Raw genomic sequence first — 19,100 nt, 5'->3', positions numbered from 1 at the left:
ACTTGACAGGAAAGACTGGTTGCACATGTGCACACACCCATCCACATTTGGAATTATTTGTTAATTTCCGTCATCCTTTTTCAGGAAAATCCCCCAAACTTATTTGAAAAGAAACCAACAACAACATCATGGTTTATATCCTAATTTTATTTCGAACCAATAATGACAGAAGAGACCACACGTGCAATTTTGAAACGAATATACCTATATTGGTAATTCAGATCCAATAGAACAAATCCCCACATGATTTTTTTTTTTCATGCAACAGAAAAGTTAGGAAGGGTGCATTTGCAGTGCAACGGTTCGATTAGAAGGAAGAAAGAATAGATCTGAGACAAAATAGCAAGTTCATGTGAGGAAGCAGTGACAATAGAAAACACTGTTGTTCCTTATCCTACCAGCAAGAGGCAGTGACGCTACAAAAATAAATAAAACGAGCTGAATAGGAAATTAAAAAAAAAAATCAAGTCGAGCAAGTGTTTGATTTAGGACAATACAAAAAAAAAAAACAATCACACCCAATATCCTAACATGAGAAAAGCTGGATAGTGAAAGTTTTTTTTTTTTTTTAAATGGGCTTTCATGCTTGTAAAATGTAGAGTTATAGCAAACACTGTTTTGTTGATAGAATGAAAGCGCACTAAAAAAGTGAAGACCTAAAGATATTTGAACCGTTTTGATTGTATTCGCTCTACTGCTGTCAAATAACAAAAAGGTGGAAGAACTAAAAAAAAAAAAAAAAAGGAGTCTTAGGGCAACACTGAAAAAAAGGCTGAATTCTTAATATTCTAAAAATACATAAAAGGAAAATGCTGCGTTATCCGAGCCTAGTTTTAATATTAATGTTGGAATGTTAAGTAGACCCTAAATTATGGTCTGGGTTAGTTGCGTGTATAAAAGAAGAGTTGCAAGAATAAAGTCATAAAATTACTAAAAGTTGTAATCGTCAAATACATTTGTACTATTTCAAAGATGAGTTACAAATACACAAAAAGTTGTAGTACAAGAAAAGTTGAATGCATTTTTTCCTCATAAAATTATGACTCTATTCTTGTAATCCTCGATGAATTTTTTTTTTTTTTCCATTGCATCCTTTATGCGACTTAGACAAATTACCGGCTCCTCTGAATTTTTACTGCAGAGTGCATTTTCTCCTATATAAGCACTTAAGATTTCCAACCCAGGGTTTCTTTGTTCAATTAAAAATGTTTTGTCAACAAATCCAACGGCTCTAAAAATGTCTGAACATCCCGTAAACACAGCCGCAACTTTGGAATTCACGATAAAATACTGGACTAATCTTGTGACACATATCCCTTCATCGACCTGCCCGCTAAGCAGACTAATCCAGGAGGCGATTAAAGCGTTCCGAGTGATGAGCGAGCCCTTAGTGAGTGACCTGGGAGTCAAAACAAGATTTTTTTTCTTTCTGCTGGGTTCAAAAAGATACCGTCGTGCATAACATTTCTGGGGATTATTTTCTTTATAGATTCATGCAGTGCTGATGGGTTACAACTGTCTTCTTGTGATATTAATAATACTGTTAAATTAACCTCAAGCATTCCATACATATCAACATGCATACACACAATCAAACTTGATACTTAAACACAAAAAGTGTGCTACTGTGTTTTTTGTCATCATATCAAATGCATGTATTTGACTTCCAACCTTAACATTGCCGTTTTGTCATTTCTCTCTGTCGCTATGAACAACGATATGGTCATATTTAATACGACAACGATAAAAAAATGTACAAACAAATTGACTTATGTACAAAACGCAAATAAATCAAAATAGCAAAACTATGATGATGACAACCACAGCCGTGTCTGTTCTTATTCCTCAAATAGTGGCCCCAGATGTTGCTAACCAAAACAGCAGCACATAAGCAGCCTATCAAATAAATTTGAGCGTCAAGACTTGCGAATTCCACTCGTATGCGTACTATTTTTTTTGTTTTTGCGCATTTGTGAAGTTCAGTTGTGTTGAACTTTTAATCACATTACACTTAATTAAGAATCTGTATAAATAAAGGGCTCTCCCAATAGATATGCAGTTAAATAAATAAATAAATACCCCACGACCACTAAATGAGGAAACAAAATAATAATATCTTCATAATAGAATAAAATGAAATAATTTAAAAGCAAATAAAATTCCAACCAACATCGCCCATACAAATGACACCATGAGGCTACGCTACATAATACTTTACCGCCTTTAGCTTCATTTTATGGTACACATTAGACATGATATATATAGATATATACATGATATACATGTTTGTGCTGGATGAGACGCTGCTCATGTTCCAGAGCACGTTTAGGAACATGACCCGCTCTCATCGATAAGTATGTCCTTTGATATTAGCTGACATATACAAAAATAAACAAGATGACACATGATACGTTCCTTCTTATATTACCTCGCTTTGCAAACACGAACATTTAAAAAAAAAAGATATGAGAGAACCATCATGCATTTATCTTCAATGACAGTTGTCATAGCAACAGGGGAAGTGTGTGTGTTGGGGGGTGTTCAGAACTGGGAGGCCGAACTGGGGTCACACTGGAGTAGCCGAACGATGGAGGGGTCACTTTTGGCACCTTTAATGAACTCCTCCAGGGACAACTTGCCTGCAGGAGTGCATGCAGAAAGATGAAGTTTTTTTTCCCTAATACCGTACTTTCCGCACTATAAGGCGCACCTAAAAACCTCAAATTTTCTCAAAAGCTTATATATGGACCAATATGGATTCATGGATGAGGACTAACTTATTAAAGTAAGCTTTACGTGTTTATTTTATGTGTTGTGTGATATTAACGTTTGAGCAAGGTTGAGTTATTGATATTGTTTTCACTATTTCGAGTGTTACTATATTGTGATTGCATTAACGTTTGAGCAACGTTGAGTTATTTATTCTATGCGCCTTATATATGGACAAAGTTTTAAAATGGGTCATTCATTGAAGGTGCACCTTATAATCCGGTGCGCCTTATAGTGTGGAAAATAAGGTAAAAATACGGTAGCTATTTTTATATTCAATATAAAGTACACACTATATGTTAAATAGCTCACCATCATTATTGAGGTCCATCTGTCTGAAGATCTTATCCGTCCTCTTCTCAGGCGTGGACTCGTCCTCTGGCATCTTCATGACAGAGGACACCATCTTGTAAATGGCCTGAGAAGGGCAGAGACGAGAGTTTGAGTGGCAACTGATAGAAAAAAAAAAGTACGGATGAAAGACGAATAGAAGAGACTGCAAACGAGTGTCATCCGGGTGGAGGTTATTGATCTGATACATCTTCGGCTCCACTCGTATGACCGCTGTGCTCCCTCTGGTGGCATTAAATTAACCTGAGGGAGCCTGCGGCGCACATCTACAATTAGCTTACAGAGCCATTAAGATGGCTCCCGTGGGAGTGGAGAGTGTAAAACAGACAGTAGATCAGTGGGACACCTCGAGAGGGGAAGGACGTTTGTGAAAATTAGAACCAAGAAGCTTCTCATTGGATTACGTATTTATGCACTGGCGGCGCTAGGAGGTTTTTCTTGGGGGGGCGTAAGGGCAAGATGATAATGCCCAGTTATTATTTAATCATGCATACTAAATTTTCATCTGATTACTCCATATCACCTGCACAATCTCCAGCATCTCCTCACGACTGATATAGCCGTTGCCGTCCAGGTCGTACATGCTGAAGGCCCACTTGAGCTTCTGCTCCAGCTTTCCCCGCGACGTCACGCTCAGGGCGATGATGAACTCCCGGAAGTCTATTGTCCCGTCGCCGTTGGTGTCAAACGTTCGAAAGACGTGCTCGGCAAATTTCGACGCGTCGCCGTACGGGAAGAAGTTGGCGTAGATCTTCTTGAACTCCTCCACGTTCAAAGTTCCGCTGGGACAATCTTTTAGGAAACCCTTTGGGGGAGGATAACAAAGACGTGGCTTTTGGTCCAAAAGAAAAAATAATATAGCAGACAGTCTGTTTAAAGCCGCTTGTTAGTCATAGAATCATCTGCGGGGGGTGACCTGAGGTCAGCGGACTGAGGTCAAAGGTATGCGAGGTGGCGGCTTTATCAGTAACAGCTGTTCTTCGCCCAGCTGTGCGCAGATTCGCTAATGTATGCCGGTTTAATCCGGAGAAGGCATAGAAAAGCATCGCATATGCACATAGGAGTCAAACGGGCGGCTTGGCGTGCCATCACTTCTTAATCCAGTCTGGCTAGTGGATTACTGCTCGGCCCGCTGTCAAGTCCCTTAACATCTTCGCTGCAAGTTTTGAAAGCAGTTCATTCAGATGAACGGTTCTGAAGAATTCATTCATTTTTATCCGGTTATAGTCTACTTGTTGGTGCGCCACCTACAGGTCTGGAGTGGAACATGGAAATGAAGCTTATCCGATTATGTAAGCGGCATGATTTTTTTTTTTTTAGCTGTGTGTGAGGAGTTACCTTGTACCACTCCTGCAGCTCATGGTCGGAGAACTCCGTGTTCTCCCTCAGGTCCTGCAGCATTTCTGGCCGCAGCTTGCTGTTTTGTTTGCCCATGGCGACAGCTCGGGCAAAAAGGTTTCGGGGGGCCTTTTTTTTTTTTTTTTGGACTTGACAGTGACTACAGCACCGTTCTGGTCGCTTTTAACACCTGTCAATCACACATAGTGGGGTTAGCAACAGTTTATGAGTTATTCAGCATTTTAGTGAGACTTCATGAACTGCTATTAAGCGCTTGCTTGCCAAATAATGAGCCACCATTGTGTTTGTTTTCCCCTTTTCCAAATCTTCCGTCAATGATCAAAGTGTGCCGATTATATTCTAATTCCGCTATATTTACTTTTACGTAATAAAGCGATACACAAATGGCGTGACTTTGACAATGACTTTTTTGTACTCAAACCAGATTCCACCAAACTAAACCTAATCCCCCGGACACAGAATGTTATAAAACACAGCAAACGGCAGCGTCACATTTGCAAAACATTAAATAAATAATCCAGCGGCTTGTTGACGTCACACGACTGATCACATTGACGCTGGCCAGTTGTGTTTATGTGTCAAGTCAGCTGTGCGCTTTCATGTGCGCGCGTTCCTAATCTGCTTGACCCACAAAGCCGAAATTTTCACGGATGCAACAAAACCTCCATCTTAAAAATCCCTTCACACCGTTATATAATTGTCACTCATCCACAGGCGTGTCTCAAGTGCTGCATTTCCTCAAATAGCTGCTGTCCCTCTAATTAAAATGTGCCCCAATTATTTTCGATTGTCCCGATAAGGGTCGCAGGTGAGCTGGAGTATATCCCATCTGTCACTTGGCAAAAACCACAAAAAATCTAATAGCATTAAATTTTGATACCACATATTTTCCTTAATATACACAACAGGTTCACTTCCGACAGTCGTGTTCGAGCGTGCCGGGTTGCTGCAGGTCTTAACCCACGCACCTTGAACGCCTCTTCAACTGGCTAATAAAATAATGCAATGTGCATATTAAGTCACTCAGAGCGAGGCGTTGGCGTCCAGGCTTGACATTGATGCTTGTAGGCATTTATCAAAGCACCTCAGGGAGCGAATTGGGCATCGCTTATGATTTATTGGCTCCTCGCCCTCCCCCTCCGGGTCTTACTATATGATTTACCGGTCTTAAACGAAATATAATTATCCTTGGGACTATCTCCTGACCCTGAACCAATATTGTCGTATTTCCAAGTAACAGTCCAAAGAGGTTGGAAGAGTACCAAATGTCTGCTAGCCTTAATTGTAACAAAGACTTTCCTGCGTCCCTCATTAAAAGTTACCAGTTAAAACACTCAGAGATAACTTTCGACTTAATTGCCTTGCGCAATATAATCATGAATGATGAATGTAAAAAGCAGATCGATGAGAAGCACTTTGCATTCGGCATTTAGTTATGGCTGCGGCAGTGTACTGTTCGATACCGGACCTCTAATTGCTCTATTACGTGAACATGGATTGTGACTTAGTTGTGTTTGTCTCACACGTTTGTCTGTAATGGCTTTCGATATTGTTTGATTAGCAGGCGAGTTAGGGAAAAAAATGAAGACAAATATTGTTGTTTGATAAGTGGTCAAACAGTTTAGCAGCTTGGCTCTTCAGAATCGAACTTGAGGTGTGACAAAAAGCTTTCAAGCGCTAAATCAAACAGACGGCTCATTTTTTTTTTTTTTATAACAAGTTCGCTCCCTCTATCTCATCGAGTTTCTTTCCTCGCCATCCTCAGTCACGCTAATCCCGGAGCCCACGTCCATACTCCCTCTTAATCGTTCATCTCTCCATCCTGAGTCACAAAGCTCTAATCTGACTCGCCGGTCCAAGTGCTTGCTTACTCCGTCGGTAGTCGTTGCCTCGTCACAAATTGACCCGCAAGACTTGAACATCTGCTCTGTAGTTTTTAAAGCGGGTCAATGACATTTGCACATTGGACTCGAGATGCCTGCCCAGTGGCGGAGCTAGACTGGGGGGGGGGCACTGGGCCTCCCCTAAAGTAAATTAAGGTTCCTCTGTGTTTTCTCTCCTTATAAATGCAAACTCAAAGTCACAAAAATGACTTATTAACTCCCCCGACTGAGAGGAACTCCAAGCAAGTTGAGTCGTGTCCTCTCACCAGAATGATTTCTGTGGGCAGCGGTGAAAAATAGCAGATATTAAAGCATATCGACTGGAGGTTGGAGTTTTATTACGCCACGCATTACTGGATGATGGCCCAGACGTCAGCTCCGATAGAGCGAGTCGTGGCGGCGGTGAGCAAATTGAGATGGAGGGAAGCGAGATGAACGGGAATTTGATGAAGATAAGCGGAATCCGAAGATGTTTTTTTACCGAGATGTGCTCATAAGAGGAGAAAATATCAGCCACCTGAGACGACAACATCTTTCATCCATATTTTTTTCCACCCCACCTTCTCCCCACTTGCAATTTCATCTCGTTGCTTCTGCTCTATTTTTCATCCTCTTGCCGCGTCGCTTGCGTCACGCTAGAAAGAGGCGATAGCCGGCTATTGTCCGCCTGATGATGACTGTAATTATACGCGCCACTTTGAGCCGCGTTGTGCTGTGTAATGGTCGGCGTCTGAGAAGTGATGTCATCAATACTCGGGCACTCCACGGTGATAACTCAAAATCGACTGCAACTTGACTTCACTACTAGCCACATCATTATTTCCCTTACTGAATATTATGACTGAAAATCGTGTCTAAAAACAGTTGAGTCAAAAGTATTGCATTGATATAAATAATTTAGAAGTTCTCCTTTGTGGTTGTCCACTGTGACCTAAAATGGCGGCGGGATGAGATCAGAATATACGGATAGCATGAAAAGAAAAAGGGACATTAATGGCATGGTTAAAAATAAGAATGAGGACTGGTCCTAAGCGTGGAGCACTTTCATCTCTCCCATAATAAGTCCATCAAAAAGGGGGAGGGCTTAATTACCCGCGTACTCACACACCTAAAAGGTCTCGATTCTCGGCTGCTTTTTTTCATATTTGAAGGTGGGAGTAGAAAATAAAGGCGGCAATTTGATGTGCTGAAAGAAAATGATTATAAGGCTTCCAAAGTAGCTAGGAAGTGAAAGATTAAAAGCCCAACTGTAAAATATATACAAAATATTCTAGGTCTATCTTCATCCAAACCATAACAAAGGTGTCCTCATTCAGAGGACAAAAGGACTCTCAGACCTCCATCTGGGAGAACGATGACCTCATTTCAAATTTTCCGTTTCCGGTACAAGTACCGAAGTCTATTATCTGCCCGGAGAGAGTGGTGGCATGCGGCTACACGCAATAAAAAGAGTCACCGAAACATTTCTCAATTGACTTCCGTGACAAAGGCTCTCCTGAGTGGGCTCATTTTAGTCGTCACACCTTCATGTTCACTTTTCCAGCATGACACGCTTCTGAAGCATCACTGCGCAATGTCTCCTCACGGAGACAGAGATGGATAGATTGAGGGAGGGTGGGACTCAGATGGTGGAGGGATAAACAGAATGATGAATTGATAGAAAGACAGCGGAGGAGACAGATTGCGGCATGACTGTGGATGGATGGACGCTCGATGCATTGACAGATAATGGAGGAAGGGAGGGACGGAGAAAAAGACAGATGGCGGCTTGATTAATCGCTAAGTGGGTGGATGGACAGTGGACGGCAGACAAATGGACAGATGGATGGACAGATGAAAGAAAGAGGGATGGATGGATGGATGGATGGATGGATGGATGGATGGATGGATGGATGGATGGATGGATGGATGGATGGATGGATGGACATGTCGACGCAATGATGCTTCACTTAAAAAACGTTGACGCTCATTTGCAACCCAAAATAAATTGGATAGACCGAACCAAAGGGGTCCTAAGACTGACCTGTGAGGAATCCCACATCCGATCAGATCTGAACTTGGTTACAAAATTCCTCCAATCTTCACCATTTAAAACTGCTCCATTTAATCCTAGCCAGGTTTCGCTTCAGTCGGAACGTTAAAAAACTGCGAGCCGCACGCGCTAACGACATGTAATCGTGACCTCCAGTCCAATATGGCCCCCACACAGCCGCCTCCTCCTCCTACTGCAGAGGCAACAGAGAATGGAGATTTATTTCCATCCTTAGCTGCAATCGATGCACCGACACACAACACCTGAACATCTTCCCTTTTTTTTACTCCCATTAAGCTTCTCTCTCTTCCCCACTGCACCCCCCCCCCCCCCCTGAAACCTTCTTAAATGTCACTAGTGTTTTTTTTTCTGTAGCAGCAGCTTGATCTCGGTTAAATGCTTCTGGGCCTCCCGCTCGCCGCCGCGTCACGATCGTCCCCCTTGGTAGCGCTGTTCTCGATTTTTCTGCCAGCGCCGCAGAGCTCGGCCCACCGGCCTTTGTCCCGGTTACTAAACAACCACGTGAGGCAGGATGCCAACCTGGCTGCGGTCACTGGAGAAGGCAATCAATCCTTCACCCCTGTGCTGCTGACAAATTACTGCGTAGGTTTAATGAGATCGACTGGCCCACGGCATGTATTCCCACAACATAGAAGTCTTAAACTCAAGCCCTTTAAATTGGTGCATTGGTTTATATTAAAAGGGAATTCGATTCGTCTGTCAACCATTTTCTTGATGAATGGATGAGTTGGATTTAAAAACAAAGATTTTCAATTCTATCCCTATATTCAAAAACAGAAAAATATTTTAAATTACCAGGCCAAGTCCTCATCTAATTTTGTGCTATTTCTATTGTTTAAAGTATATATATATATCTTTTCCAAATAAAAAGGTTTTATTTTGAAATACTTATGTCAAACTCAAGTGTTACTTCCTGTTTTTGCACTGTTTGCCCCACACCTGCAAGTCATTACTTTTTAGTTTATCCAAAGTTTACAGCTGCTTCAGTTCATATTTGTCATTTGGATTTATTTTCTTCTTTTTTTATTATTATTATTATTTTTGGACTCCAGCTAGGTAAGCAGTTAACATTGTGTTTTATAAATTGAGTAAATAGAATGTGCATGCATAGTACATAACCCAAGCTAGCTTTCTTGCGGCGCTACTGTTTACACAATGCCATGAACTCCTTAGATAATAACTTCATTTAAATATTCATGTTTTTTTTTTTTGTTTCCCGGTGACATGAGATGAATATTTCGTAACACCGAGACTTGTTGGTGAAAAGAGACATTTTTGTTTTTAATTGGCCTAGCAAGTTACATTTTCAAGCCCTGGAGAGTGTCAATATGGAGGAGGATCTGTCAGATTTAAAAGAGGTTGGAGGGGAAATAAAAAAAGAAATGTTTTTTAAAGGCGACAGAATCAACCAAAGTGCGTGAGTGAGAGGTTGAGAGGTTCTGGATTTGAATCCATAAATTGTTAATTTCCATGGTCAAGTTTTGAAACTAGAATAACTTGGAAGTCAGCTAACCTCACGAAACAGATTGTATGTGGCTATGATGTCATTTTTTTCCATTTGCCACTTCTCCAAAGCCAGCAGCAGGCAGTCCAGAAAAGAATATACCCTTCACGGGAGATTATGCGGGAAGCTGAAGAAGCCCGCTGCGGTGCATTGTGGGAGATTCTTACTCGTGTTGGAGACGGAGGCAGAGAAAGATCAGAGGAACTCCTCGCACTTGCTCTCTCACGCTGCCTCCTTCAACACCTTGAAGGCTCGCCTGTGAAGTTCGAGTGTCATCTCTCGGCTGCTTAGCAACTATCCCCCTCCCGCCTCCCCTTTCACCGTGATGCTTCTGAAGATGAAACCATTAGGTACACACGTGCAATATACAGTACAAAATCCGATATATTGCAGATTGTTTGTAGTATTTGTATGCTTTCAGTGTAGTACCAAGGTTTGCCACAACATTCCAGGCAGCACTGAGCTCCAATGATTGATTTGGGAGCGAGAAGAAGAGGCAGAGAAGGCCCAAAACTATACTCCAGTCCATAGATTAGAGAAAATATATCCATGTAAGTATTGTTGTTGTGATTATTTGTGTTTTGGCTTTTTTTTGTCAGATAAATTTAAAGGTTCAGCTATTTCAACCCCTCCTCTAATTTCCACCTCCATTGTTCTCACCGCAGGTGCTCGGCTAGCTTCCCGCCGTGCCACCTCTTCCTCTTGTGAATGCACAAGTGGCAACGTGGAGACGCCTGGGTAAGGAACAGCTTGCGGCCCTCTGATCACTCACATCCTGGTTAGCGGCAGCCACGCGTAGAGACGCTCTTTCGTGTTTACAAGCGACAGCCAGACTGCTGAGGTGTAAAAACAGGTCGGCGTTGTGAGACTGCGGCTACAAATGATTTCTTATATCTTAATTTTTTTTTTAAATGTCAGAGGGCCCACGCGATGTAGTGTTACTACTCTGATTGTGCGTGGTATGCACAAGATGACTAAATCCACCACCAATTAGTATTATTACAAAAATTGAAAAGGTTTCCTAACATCAGTTGCTAGGCAGATTTGAAAAAAAAAATCTTAAAACACCCCACACCACAGGATTATCAATCAGGATAATCTTGCAGATGCATCCCCCAATTCTGCCAATGGAGGCTTTGATTGTAAGAGAGGATAAATACTCTGAGTTTTCCCCCATTGCGCAGATCTAATGACTGTCTCCAAAATTACAGAAGAGTAGCTCATTTATCAGCCCGAGCCGCCGCCGAAGAACTCCTCTTGCTCACAGAGCCATCAAGAGAAGAAAAGGTTGCGTTACGATTGCTCCATCACCCGTGCAAATGAGTCTGCGGTCATTACACGAGCTTGTAAATGCATCCAAGACAGCCTACGCCACATCCCTTCATTAATTTTTTTCCCTCTCTTTAATTGGCCTGCCATATTTCTGAGTGCGCCATGAAAAAAAACGCTCAAATAACTGTCAAGACTGTTGTGACATTTTTCACCTGAAACAGGTTCTGCTGTCACTCTCCTTTTGTGTAAAAAGAAAAAGGGCAATTTGAGGAAAACCATCATGCTGGCATACGTAGGCCTCCCAAAACTTTAGATATTATGTATAAACTTTAAATTCGATATTCACCATTGACTTGGCTGTGCTAACCGCACACGCGTCAATTTAGCTTGGCTCATCCATTTGCCTCCTCAGCCTTATCGCAGACTTTATTGAGAAGTCTCGGCCCCCTTCCCCGAAGTGGGATCAGAAGAGATTATAAAGCTGAAAGCATTCAATGGGGGGGCTCCACGCCGACCCCCCGCATCCCGGCCACACCCTACTCCCCCCCTCCCTTTCCGTCTGCAGATGAAAACTGTCACATGGGGGAGGGATTACTCTTTTAAATCCTCTCTGATTCTCACTAGTTTCAAGATGAAACATTGTGACAAACCTCCCCCTGGGCCAAGTGCTTTGTTTTTGTTTTTTTCCCCCCAACCTCAAGCACTCCTCAGCATGAACAATTTTGAGTAAAAGTAGTTCCATTACGGATGACGCTGCTGTGATGTCACCAGCTAATCACATGACGTCAACATACTTTGATTTTCCGATTTCGACTTGTTTTCCAGGAACAGATTGTCTGGCCGGCTAAAGCGGTAGCAGACCGCAGAAGCTTTTGGACCATTTTACTTTGGCTCTTGATGTTTTTGCACTCTCCCACAAAGTGGTTCGCGTTGTCCTTTCAGATAATTCCTTGGCCTTCCACAGCCATCATGCTGTTGGAAGACTTACAAGGAGCAGGCCACCGCTGCAGGGGTGGGCGTGGAAGCCAAGCCCTTGAAACCTAAACCAAGGCTTTCCCCTGCTGTTTGTATGCTAATAAACAAACACCGACCTTCGTTCCGGAGCCAAACCTTAATTCAAAGTGACTTTACCCACTCTCTTCATACGTGCTGACATGTTAGTGGGAGGGGAACATGCAGCGATGCTGCTGGGAGCTCCCGGCAGCATCAAGGTCGACACGAGCAACTTGTTGTGTCTGTCAATGTGAGCAAAAAACTGAAATCAATGCTGTCATATGCAAAAGTGTAAAGGAGCATATGCAGGGATAGTAGTTTTTTTTTTTTTTTTTTTTAATGTGTGTGATGGACTGAGCAGCACACACTTAGCGTCTTATGTAACAACTAGATTAGCACATGCAAGCTAAACGCTGCATAGTCACAGCATCATTCAGACTTTCCAACCATGATAGCGTAAAAGTTAGACACATCCGCCAATATACACTTGAGTGATTATCAACTGTCCCTCTTGCAACCAGCGGAAAGCCTGAAACCACATTTCTAACTTCCATTGGCTGCCTAACCACATGAGACCCCCCCACCCCCCATTATCGGGGAGATGTTGCAAGATCGGATTCATCCGGCTTTTACAAAGAATATGTTGCACTTGTTATTGTTTTATAAATCAGGCATTGATTCATTTCTGTGTTCCTCCATCACAGTGGTTTGGTGCTGCTGCAAAAGAGGACAAAATCCGATTGCAAAGGACTGCTGGGGGAAAAAAAATCATTGGTGGACAACCCTGCTCACATTTGAGAAGCTTCCCTCAGGTAGGCACTAATGAGTGTTGCTGTCAATTAATTTCTGACAAAAAAGGTGGAAATTTACACATTGTCAAAGGTTTGAAGTTGAAACCAATTAATGGGATTAAAAGTAAATTTTCTGTGAACTGGAGGCTGATTTAAAAGTTTGGAAAATTGAAAAAAAAAACAATCTTCTGGTTTTTCGCGCGTTTCCTCATCCTCGTTATCCCGAGTCGAGCTGGCGTCGAGAGCATCTAAGTGACAGGTGATAATTAGCATCCTCACTCTGGCGATCTCGCTGCCTCTGCTGACTTAATTTAAGGATGTGGTTGCCAACGCTGCCAATCGGCAAGCGGGAGGTGAAAGAGAAGCAAAGACAGATGCGTTCATAAAACTGACTTTTAGGGCGTGACCCAACTCTTGACATCCCATGAATTAACTTCCCCATTAAAATAGATATAAAAATGGTCATACTAGTTTGATTTGGCGTACCTCAAAAGTCACCAATAATATCTCAAAGTGATCCTCTTTGTGTTGGCCATGTGCATTCATAGATCATTCATAAAAAAAAAAATGAAGGCATCTCTTCCTATTGGCTAAACAAACAAAAGGTCTGCATTGAAGAATCCTTTTGAATGTCGATAGTACGCGTGCATGCCTGCGTGTCAATGTTTCAGCTCCAATTGGCCGCAGAAATAAGTCACAGTGGACAATTACAACCCCCGGAGAAAATCTGAAGGCATGCGCAGCACTCTCTTACCCGATGTAAGGCGATCTACGGATGAGGAAGGACGTCCTCCGCGCTCCGATTAGCCAGGCAAGGACAGCCGCGTAGAGATGGAAGGATGCTGGGTGCCTTCCTCGCCGTGCTGCGGGGATTATAAAGGCAGCGGATGCTGGCTCGATCGCGACCCGCTTTCAGACGCGACTTGTGCGCCTGCTCAGCGCGCACATCCGCGGTCGCCCCGAGCGTCTCGATGCGCCTCGGAGGGAAGGATGGACGGATGACGGATTGGCCGCACTGAACCCCGGCCAGTCTCACACGCGCCGAGTCCCGCAGAGCATGCTTAGCGTGATCTCCTCCAGTGGAGTCTGCATACGGAAGAAAGACGCTGTGTTTTTTTTCAATGGGTGTGCGCCAAAGGAGTGGATTTAAAGCGTATGCGAGGAGGGGGGGGTTGATGGGGTGGCGCTGTCCGGGATTACTTGCTAGGACTTTAATTAGGCAGCCCTGCGCCCATTGGCACAGACATTGGCACAGCCCCACCCACTTTCTCCATCTTTCTCTCTCTCTCTCTTTCTCCCCAGTTGAAAAAACTGCACGTCACCACAAAGGAGCCAGAGCCATGACATGGGAATTTTAATTATTTATATTTTTTATGACAGTAAAGATATTAGGTGCACACAAAATGCTAATGTCTAGCCAGGGAATACTACAAAATACCAATCGAGTATCTGGAATCATCTTTCCCCATTAAAATGCATGTGAATTCCATAAATCTAAACACCCCCAGTGTAAAACAGCACTATTTGTGTACTGTTCTTTGTTTTAACAAGAAAAATAGCATATTCGTGTTGCATTAAAAATACAGGATGAATTAATTCATTAAATAGGGAGCAGTTAAATACATGCATACATGAAAAAGACTATCACAACTGCTCAGTAAACTGCAGAAATAACTTTAAAAAAATATATATATATGCCTGGGAATATTACTCCCAAGTTTATTTATTGTCAAATCTGGAGATTTTTTTTTTTTCCCTGCTCAGTCAAAGCATTTTGTGTTGCAGGATTCAGCAACAAATGGTGACATCCCATGATCTACTTTATGCTCATCATGTGCTTCGCGTCACATGTTCAGCTAGGAGTCGGTTCCGTAGATTCACGTGTGGTTCTCGAAAGGAGATGCGAGGCTTGTCGCTTTTGACGACTTCACTTTTTTTTTTTTTTTTTAAAGTCGGCACGAATATTAAAAGCATCTCCGTAAAGGGTTCGCTATCCAAACCAGACTACTCCAGAGACTAGTCTTTTATTTTTTCATTAAATCAAATGTCGGCGATGACTCACAGCTGTCGGTCTCAAGAAAATGGAATATGAGCAACCCTGTGATGGATTTTAAATGAGGTGGGGGGGGGGGGGGTCTCTTTCAGAGATGGCCTGCCTCTGTTTACCCTCTGAGTGTGATAATCATCTAATGAGCTCTCAGTCATCCAGACAAATTTTGTTGATTTGGCCCATGTGACCCGACCACTCTCTGCTGCATGATAAATCTATCGCTGATTCCTTTTAAGAAAAAAAAAAGCCCAAAAGATTGATTGATTTTTGTGAATTTGATCCTGCAATGAATCTATTTCTCAACCAAAACAATTTGTAAGCCAACCAGCATTACAGAACGGCTTGTTTCAATTTGGACCTTCTGCTGTTTTTCATCACAGCAGCCGTCACTCTACATTTTTATGGCTTCCGTCACAAATGTTTTGTGGCGGCGACCATTTTGATCCTGAGCAAATCAGTTCACTTTCTATTATTTCCTATGGGAAAAATTGGAGCTGCCATTTTATTGCGTTACAACCATCGCCGCCAACTTGTCATTTGAGAGCACGGAGAAATCAAAAGGCGGAAAAAAACCTGACGCGAATACAAAGTCGAGAATTACGCACGGATCAAAAGGGGGATGATTTATTGACAGCCGTTATTGACCAGGCATTTTGATGGAGACGCTTAGCAATCACAGCACAGCAGTGGACGGAAGAAGAGTCGGCGCCATCAAATAATATCATGTAACAGCGGAATGGCAATTTTAAAGCGCCGCGTGACGAGGAACCGGGGGATGTCTCATCTCTTAATGGTGATAAACTATCTCACAGCGGTGTCCATTACACTGCTGGCAATGTGGATGGAAGAGCGATGGAACTAAATTATCTTCCAACTACCCTGTAATGACAAATCTACATAAAAAAAAAAAAAAAGGGGGAAAAAAGTGAACCCAATTAAAGGAATAAAACATTTCACCGTGTTCTCCTGGACCCGCCATCACGCCTCAATTTGGCTCACCTCTGTTTTATCCCTCAGAGAGTGAGACCAGGATAAATATCCAACTCAGCGTTTACTTATTTCATTAGTTGCCCATGACTCTTTGTCTCTGTCCTGCGAATGAGAACACTGATGTGATTGAATTACCCCGCTCCATCTCCACCGACTCTCTTCTTGTTCTCTTGGCACTTTCCCTCCTCTGCTGTTGCTGCATTTTTGGGGCGCTCTTGCATAACCGTCGCATCGCCTTTCCCTCACGGCCGTGTGGTCACCGACAGGGACGGAGACGGCCGACCTTTATTGGGCCGAATCAGTTTCCATAAATCCTACTATGACTTCAAATCAATTTGCATTTCTTAGGCTTCTCTTCAAACGTGACCTTTCCAAGGTGTTCCCGGGGCCATCGTATGAATAGTTATGTATTGAAATTATTCTTCATGTCGTCTTATTACACCAGGCGGGCGGACTAAATGAGTCAAATTAGCGCTAGGAGTTGCGGAGGTGGCTGAACCCTCAATTGCGATCCCGGCAATCAAAAGAGCACGTGGTGAATATTTATTCATATCGGGTCATGGAGCAGTTTTTTAACAACCCTTAAAAAAAAAAAAAAGTATATTAATACTGGCAAGTCGTGCCAATGTGATGTACGCAACGCTAATGAGTTTGCCGATAATATCGTAAATAACAATTTGCAGTATTGTAGCAACAAAAATAAAACTGCCAGGTCTACCGAGTGGAGGCAAAAAAAAAGCAACATGAGAAGGTAAACAATAATTGAGACCACAAAGCAATCCTGTTGTGCTGGACTGAACACAGTAATAATCACGATGTTGCTCGCAACATCGACTGAAGAGCCAGAGGCCCAACGGTGTTGTTAAATTGCACTTTTCTCCATCTCGCCGCCGTCCTCGGCTAACTTTTATTACCAATGGCGGGTTCGCTTCCCGTGGAGCCCTCGCAAGTCCCCGTGGAGCTGCATTCAAATGCCACTCAAAACCCAAGCCGCATCTCCAAAACAGGCGTTACGAACCGCGTTGCTATGCAACAGCTTGGATCCCTCGGAGTTATTGAGATTGAAAAACACAGGAAATGGAATCGGATCATTTCATCTCGCTTATGGAATTACGATCCGTTCAGCAACATGATGTGACACTAACTGTTCTCTCGTGACAGGTCAAATCATTTCTGCATTTTGCACTCTCCTAGTTTGGATCCACGCTTTACAATTTGGAAAGGCCGCGAATAAAGCGGGACATGTAATTGGATAGCTGTCTCTTTCGTGAAAATACAAAAGGCATCACTGGTGCCCTGAACTTCACCTGTGCTGGATGCCGGTTAGCACAACTTACCAGACAAGACATATTTTAAAGGTCAGAGTCCCCCGGGCAACAAATAAAAAACATCACAGTAGTTTTGTTATTACCCGAGTTACAAATTCATTCCATCAAATTAAATGTAGTGATAGGTACAATTGGCCACCGGGGGCAGTATAATACAATCGTGCTGCCGCAACCAAAGAAGAGTTTCACAACTATAAGTGTTCAAGTATTTTTTGCTTTAAAACCGCCGCTTAAATAATATTGGAAATAATCACAATTTAATATATCTTTCCATTCACGGCCAGGCAGACTTGAGTCGGCTGCTTTTAACGTACGAGCGAAGTCTCACTAATGCGTCTGACCCCACACTCAAATGCTTCCCTTTAATCTGCTTTGGCTGTGAGTAGCGGATGTTCTTACCTGTAAGATCAACACTTGGGGGGGACTTAATAAAAGGCACCAATGGATGACGAGGAACATCTTGACTGATGGATCACTGCCCTTAATGAGCTGCTCTCCTACAAGGATAATGAACAGGATTAAATAGCAGCAGGTTCTTCCTGATAGATTTCAAAACATGCCTTACATGCCAACAATCGTAATGTATTCATGAAATTCAAGGTCTCGCAGCCCGTGTCGAAGAGCTTATGGCTTTTCCGCTAATGAAGAGTCGAAGTTTCGTCTTTGTTGCAGACAAGGAGGGTGTCATCTTTCATATTAATGCCTCTGGAGAAAGCGGCAAAGACAAGCGAGGGAACGAGCGCCGTGATGAAAGTCCGTACTTCTAACAAGGCCCCCACCCCGTCAACGCGCTCCGCTCACTCACTGCTCATCTATTCTTTCCTTTTTTTTTTAAATCTTCCATTTTTTAAGACGGGCTAAAAATGAACTGCAGCAAACGTCCAAGGAAATCTATGTCAAGAAATCTGTTTTTACAAATAGTGACCAGGGGCATTTATTTACAGATTTTTTTTTTTTTTTGCATGAGTGTATTACAAAACCATTTACTCAGGCCAGTGTGTGTGTCGTCACAGCAAATGGCAAGAAGCATAGCTGAATATTTTATAGGTTAAACCTTATCCTCTAATCCCCTCTGCATTTGCATGGAATCTTGCAGTAACAGCCGAAATAAACTGAATTGGGGATGCCGGTTGCCATTTTTAGAATTTCATTACAACATTTTTTACCATCTCTGAGACCTTTATTTGCATTTGACAAGAGTTGGATGTATAATCTAAAGAGCAGAAGTGATGTGTGATGCTAAGCACAGCTGTTGCTCACTATAGTCGCCGCTTAGAACAGTGCTCGGGATTGCATGAGAGGATTACGCTTGGCTATCTGCCGCCGGCTAGTTAATAGCATCGGGCCGAGACAACGCCGAGGATCCGGCCTCCTTATGTAACAGCGAGTTTATTGCTGAAAGCGCACAAAATAAAAGCGCCTGTTGACTGAAACGGGTTGAAATGAAACTTCTGGGTTTGATCGGCGAATGATATCAAAGCGTTTCGATCCGAGCCTGACTTTGAGGTGAAGCGGGGGTAGAAAACAGAAAAATAAAAGCTAAATTAATAATGCCGCCCGAGCTGGCTGCGATGAGGAGCTTGTGTAATATTGATGAGCTGTGCGCAGCAGGAATGACTCATCTGGAACTGCACATCCACACGACAAGATTTCATTTTTTTCCCCATAATCCTCCCCAAAACAACAATTTTTGTAATTAGTGAAATTCATCTGCAAAAAAAAAAGCCATGCAGACAAACAATTTAATTCCAACGTCA

The 19,100-nt window shown here is 42.7% G+C and overlaps 2 protein-coding genes across 3 annotated transcripts in view; one reads left to right on the top strand and one right to left on the bottom strand.

The window, feature by feature from the left end:
* Positions 1 to 126: 126 nt before the first annotated feature.
* Positions 127 to 14,161, bottom strand: LOC148379994 (hippocalcin-like protein 1). The gene is made up of 5 exons (XM_088365752.1): positions 13,730 to 14,161; positions 4,459 to 4,648; positions 3,644 to 3,925; positions 3,082 to 3,187; positions 127 to 2,639 (listed from the first exon to the last, which is right to left on the bottom strand). Exons 2-5 carry the CDS (start codon positions 4,552 to 4,554, stop codon positions 2,542 to 2,544), a joined length of 582 nt encoding a protein of 193 aa, XP_088221878.1. The 5' UTR covers positions 4,555 to 4,648; positions 13,730 to 14,161; the 3' UTR covers positions 127 to 2,541.
* The window catches only part of slc66a2 (solute carrier family 66 member 2), a 47,132-nt gene continuing 37,345 nt past the window's right edge, over positions 9,314 to 19,100 (top strand). Inside the window, exons 1-6 of one of the 2 annotated variants that reach the window (XR_015855125.1) lie at positions 9,314 to 9,471; positions 9,991 to 10,269; positions 10,341 to 10,470; positions 10,585 to 10,657; positions 12,889 to 12,996; positions 14,278 to 14,643. The gene's annotated coding sequence lies outside the window, so the exon portion shown is untranslated. Of the gene's footprint in view, positions 9,472 to 9,990; positions 10,270 to 10,340; positions 10,471 to 10,584; positions 10,658 to 12,888; positions 12,997 to 14,277; positions 14,644 to 19,100 lie in introns of those variants that run through there. The other variant, XM_088365750.1, reaches the window with a different exon arrangement.

This window comes from Syngnathus floridae, chromosome 21, assembly GCF_059516105.1.
Source record: "Syngnathus floridae isolate MCC-2025c chromosome 21, RoL_Sflo_1.0, whole genome shotgun sequence".
NCBI lineage: Eukaryota > Metazoa > Chordata > Actinopteri > Syngnathiformes > Syngnathidae > Syngnathus > Syngnathus floridae.
Note: the sequence above shows the minus strand (reverse complement) of the source record. Positions and strands in the feature narration are given on the sequence as shown.

Coding starts and splice junctions, on each gene's coding strand:
- LOC148379994 (XM_088365752.1), bottom strand. CDS start 4,554: ATGGGCAAACAAAACAGCAAGCTGCGGCCAGAAATGCTGCAGGACCTG. Junction 3,926..4,458: donor AGCTGCAGGAGTGGTACAAG/GTAACTCCTCAC, acceptor CCTCCCCCAAAG/GGTTTCCTAAAAGATTGTCC. Junction 2,640..3,081: donor GATGGACCTCAATAATGATG/GTGAGCTATTTA, acceptor GCACTCCTGCAG/GCAAGTTGTCCCTGGAGGAG.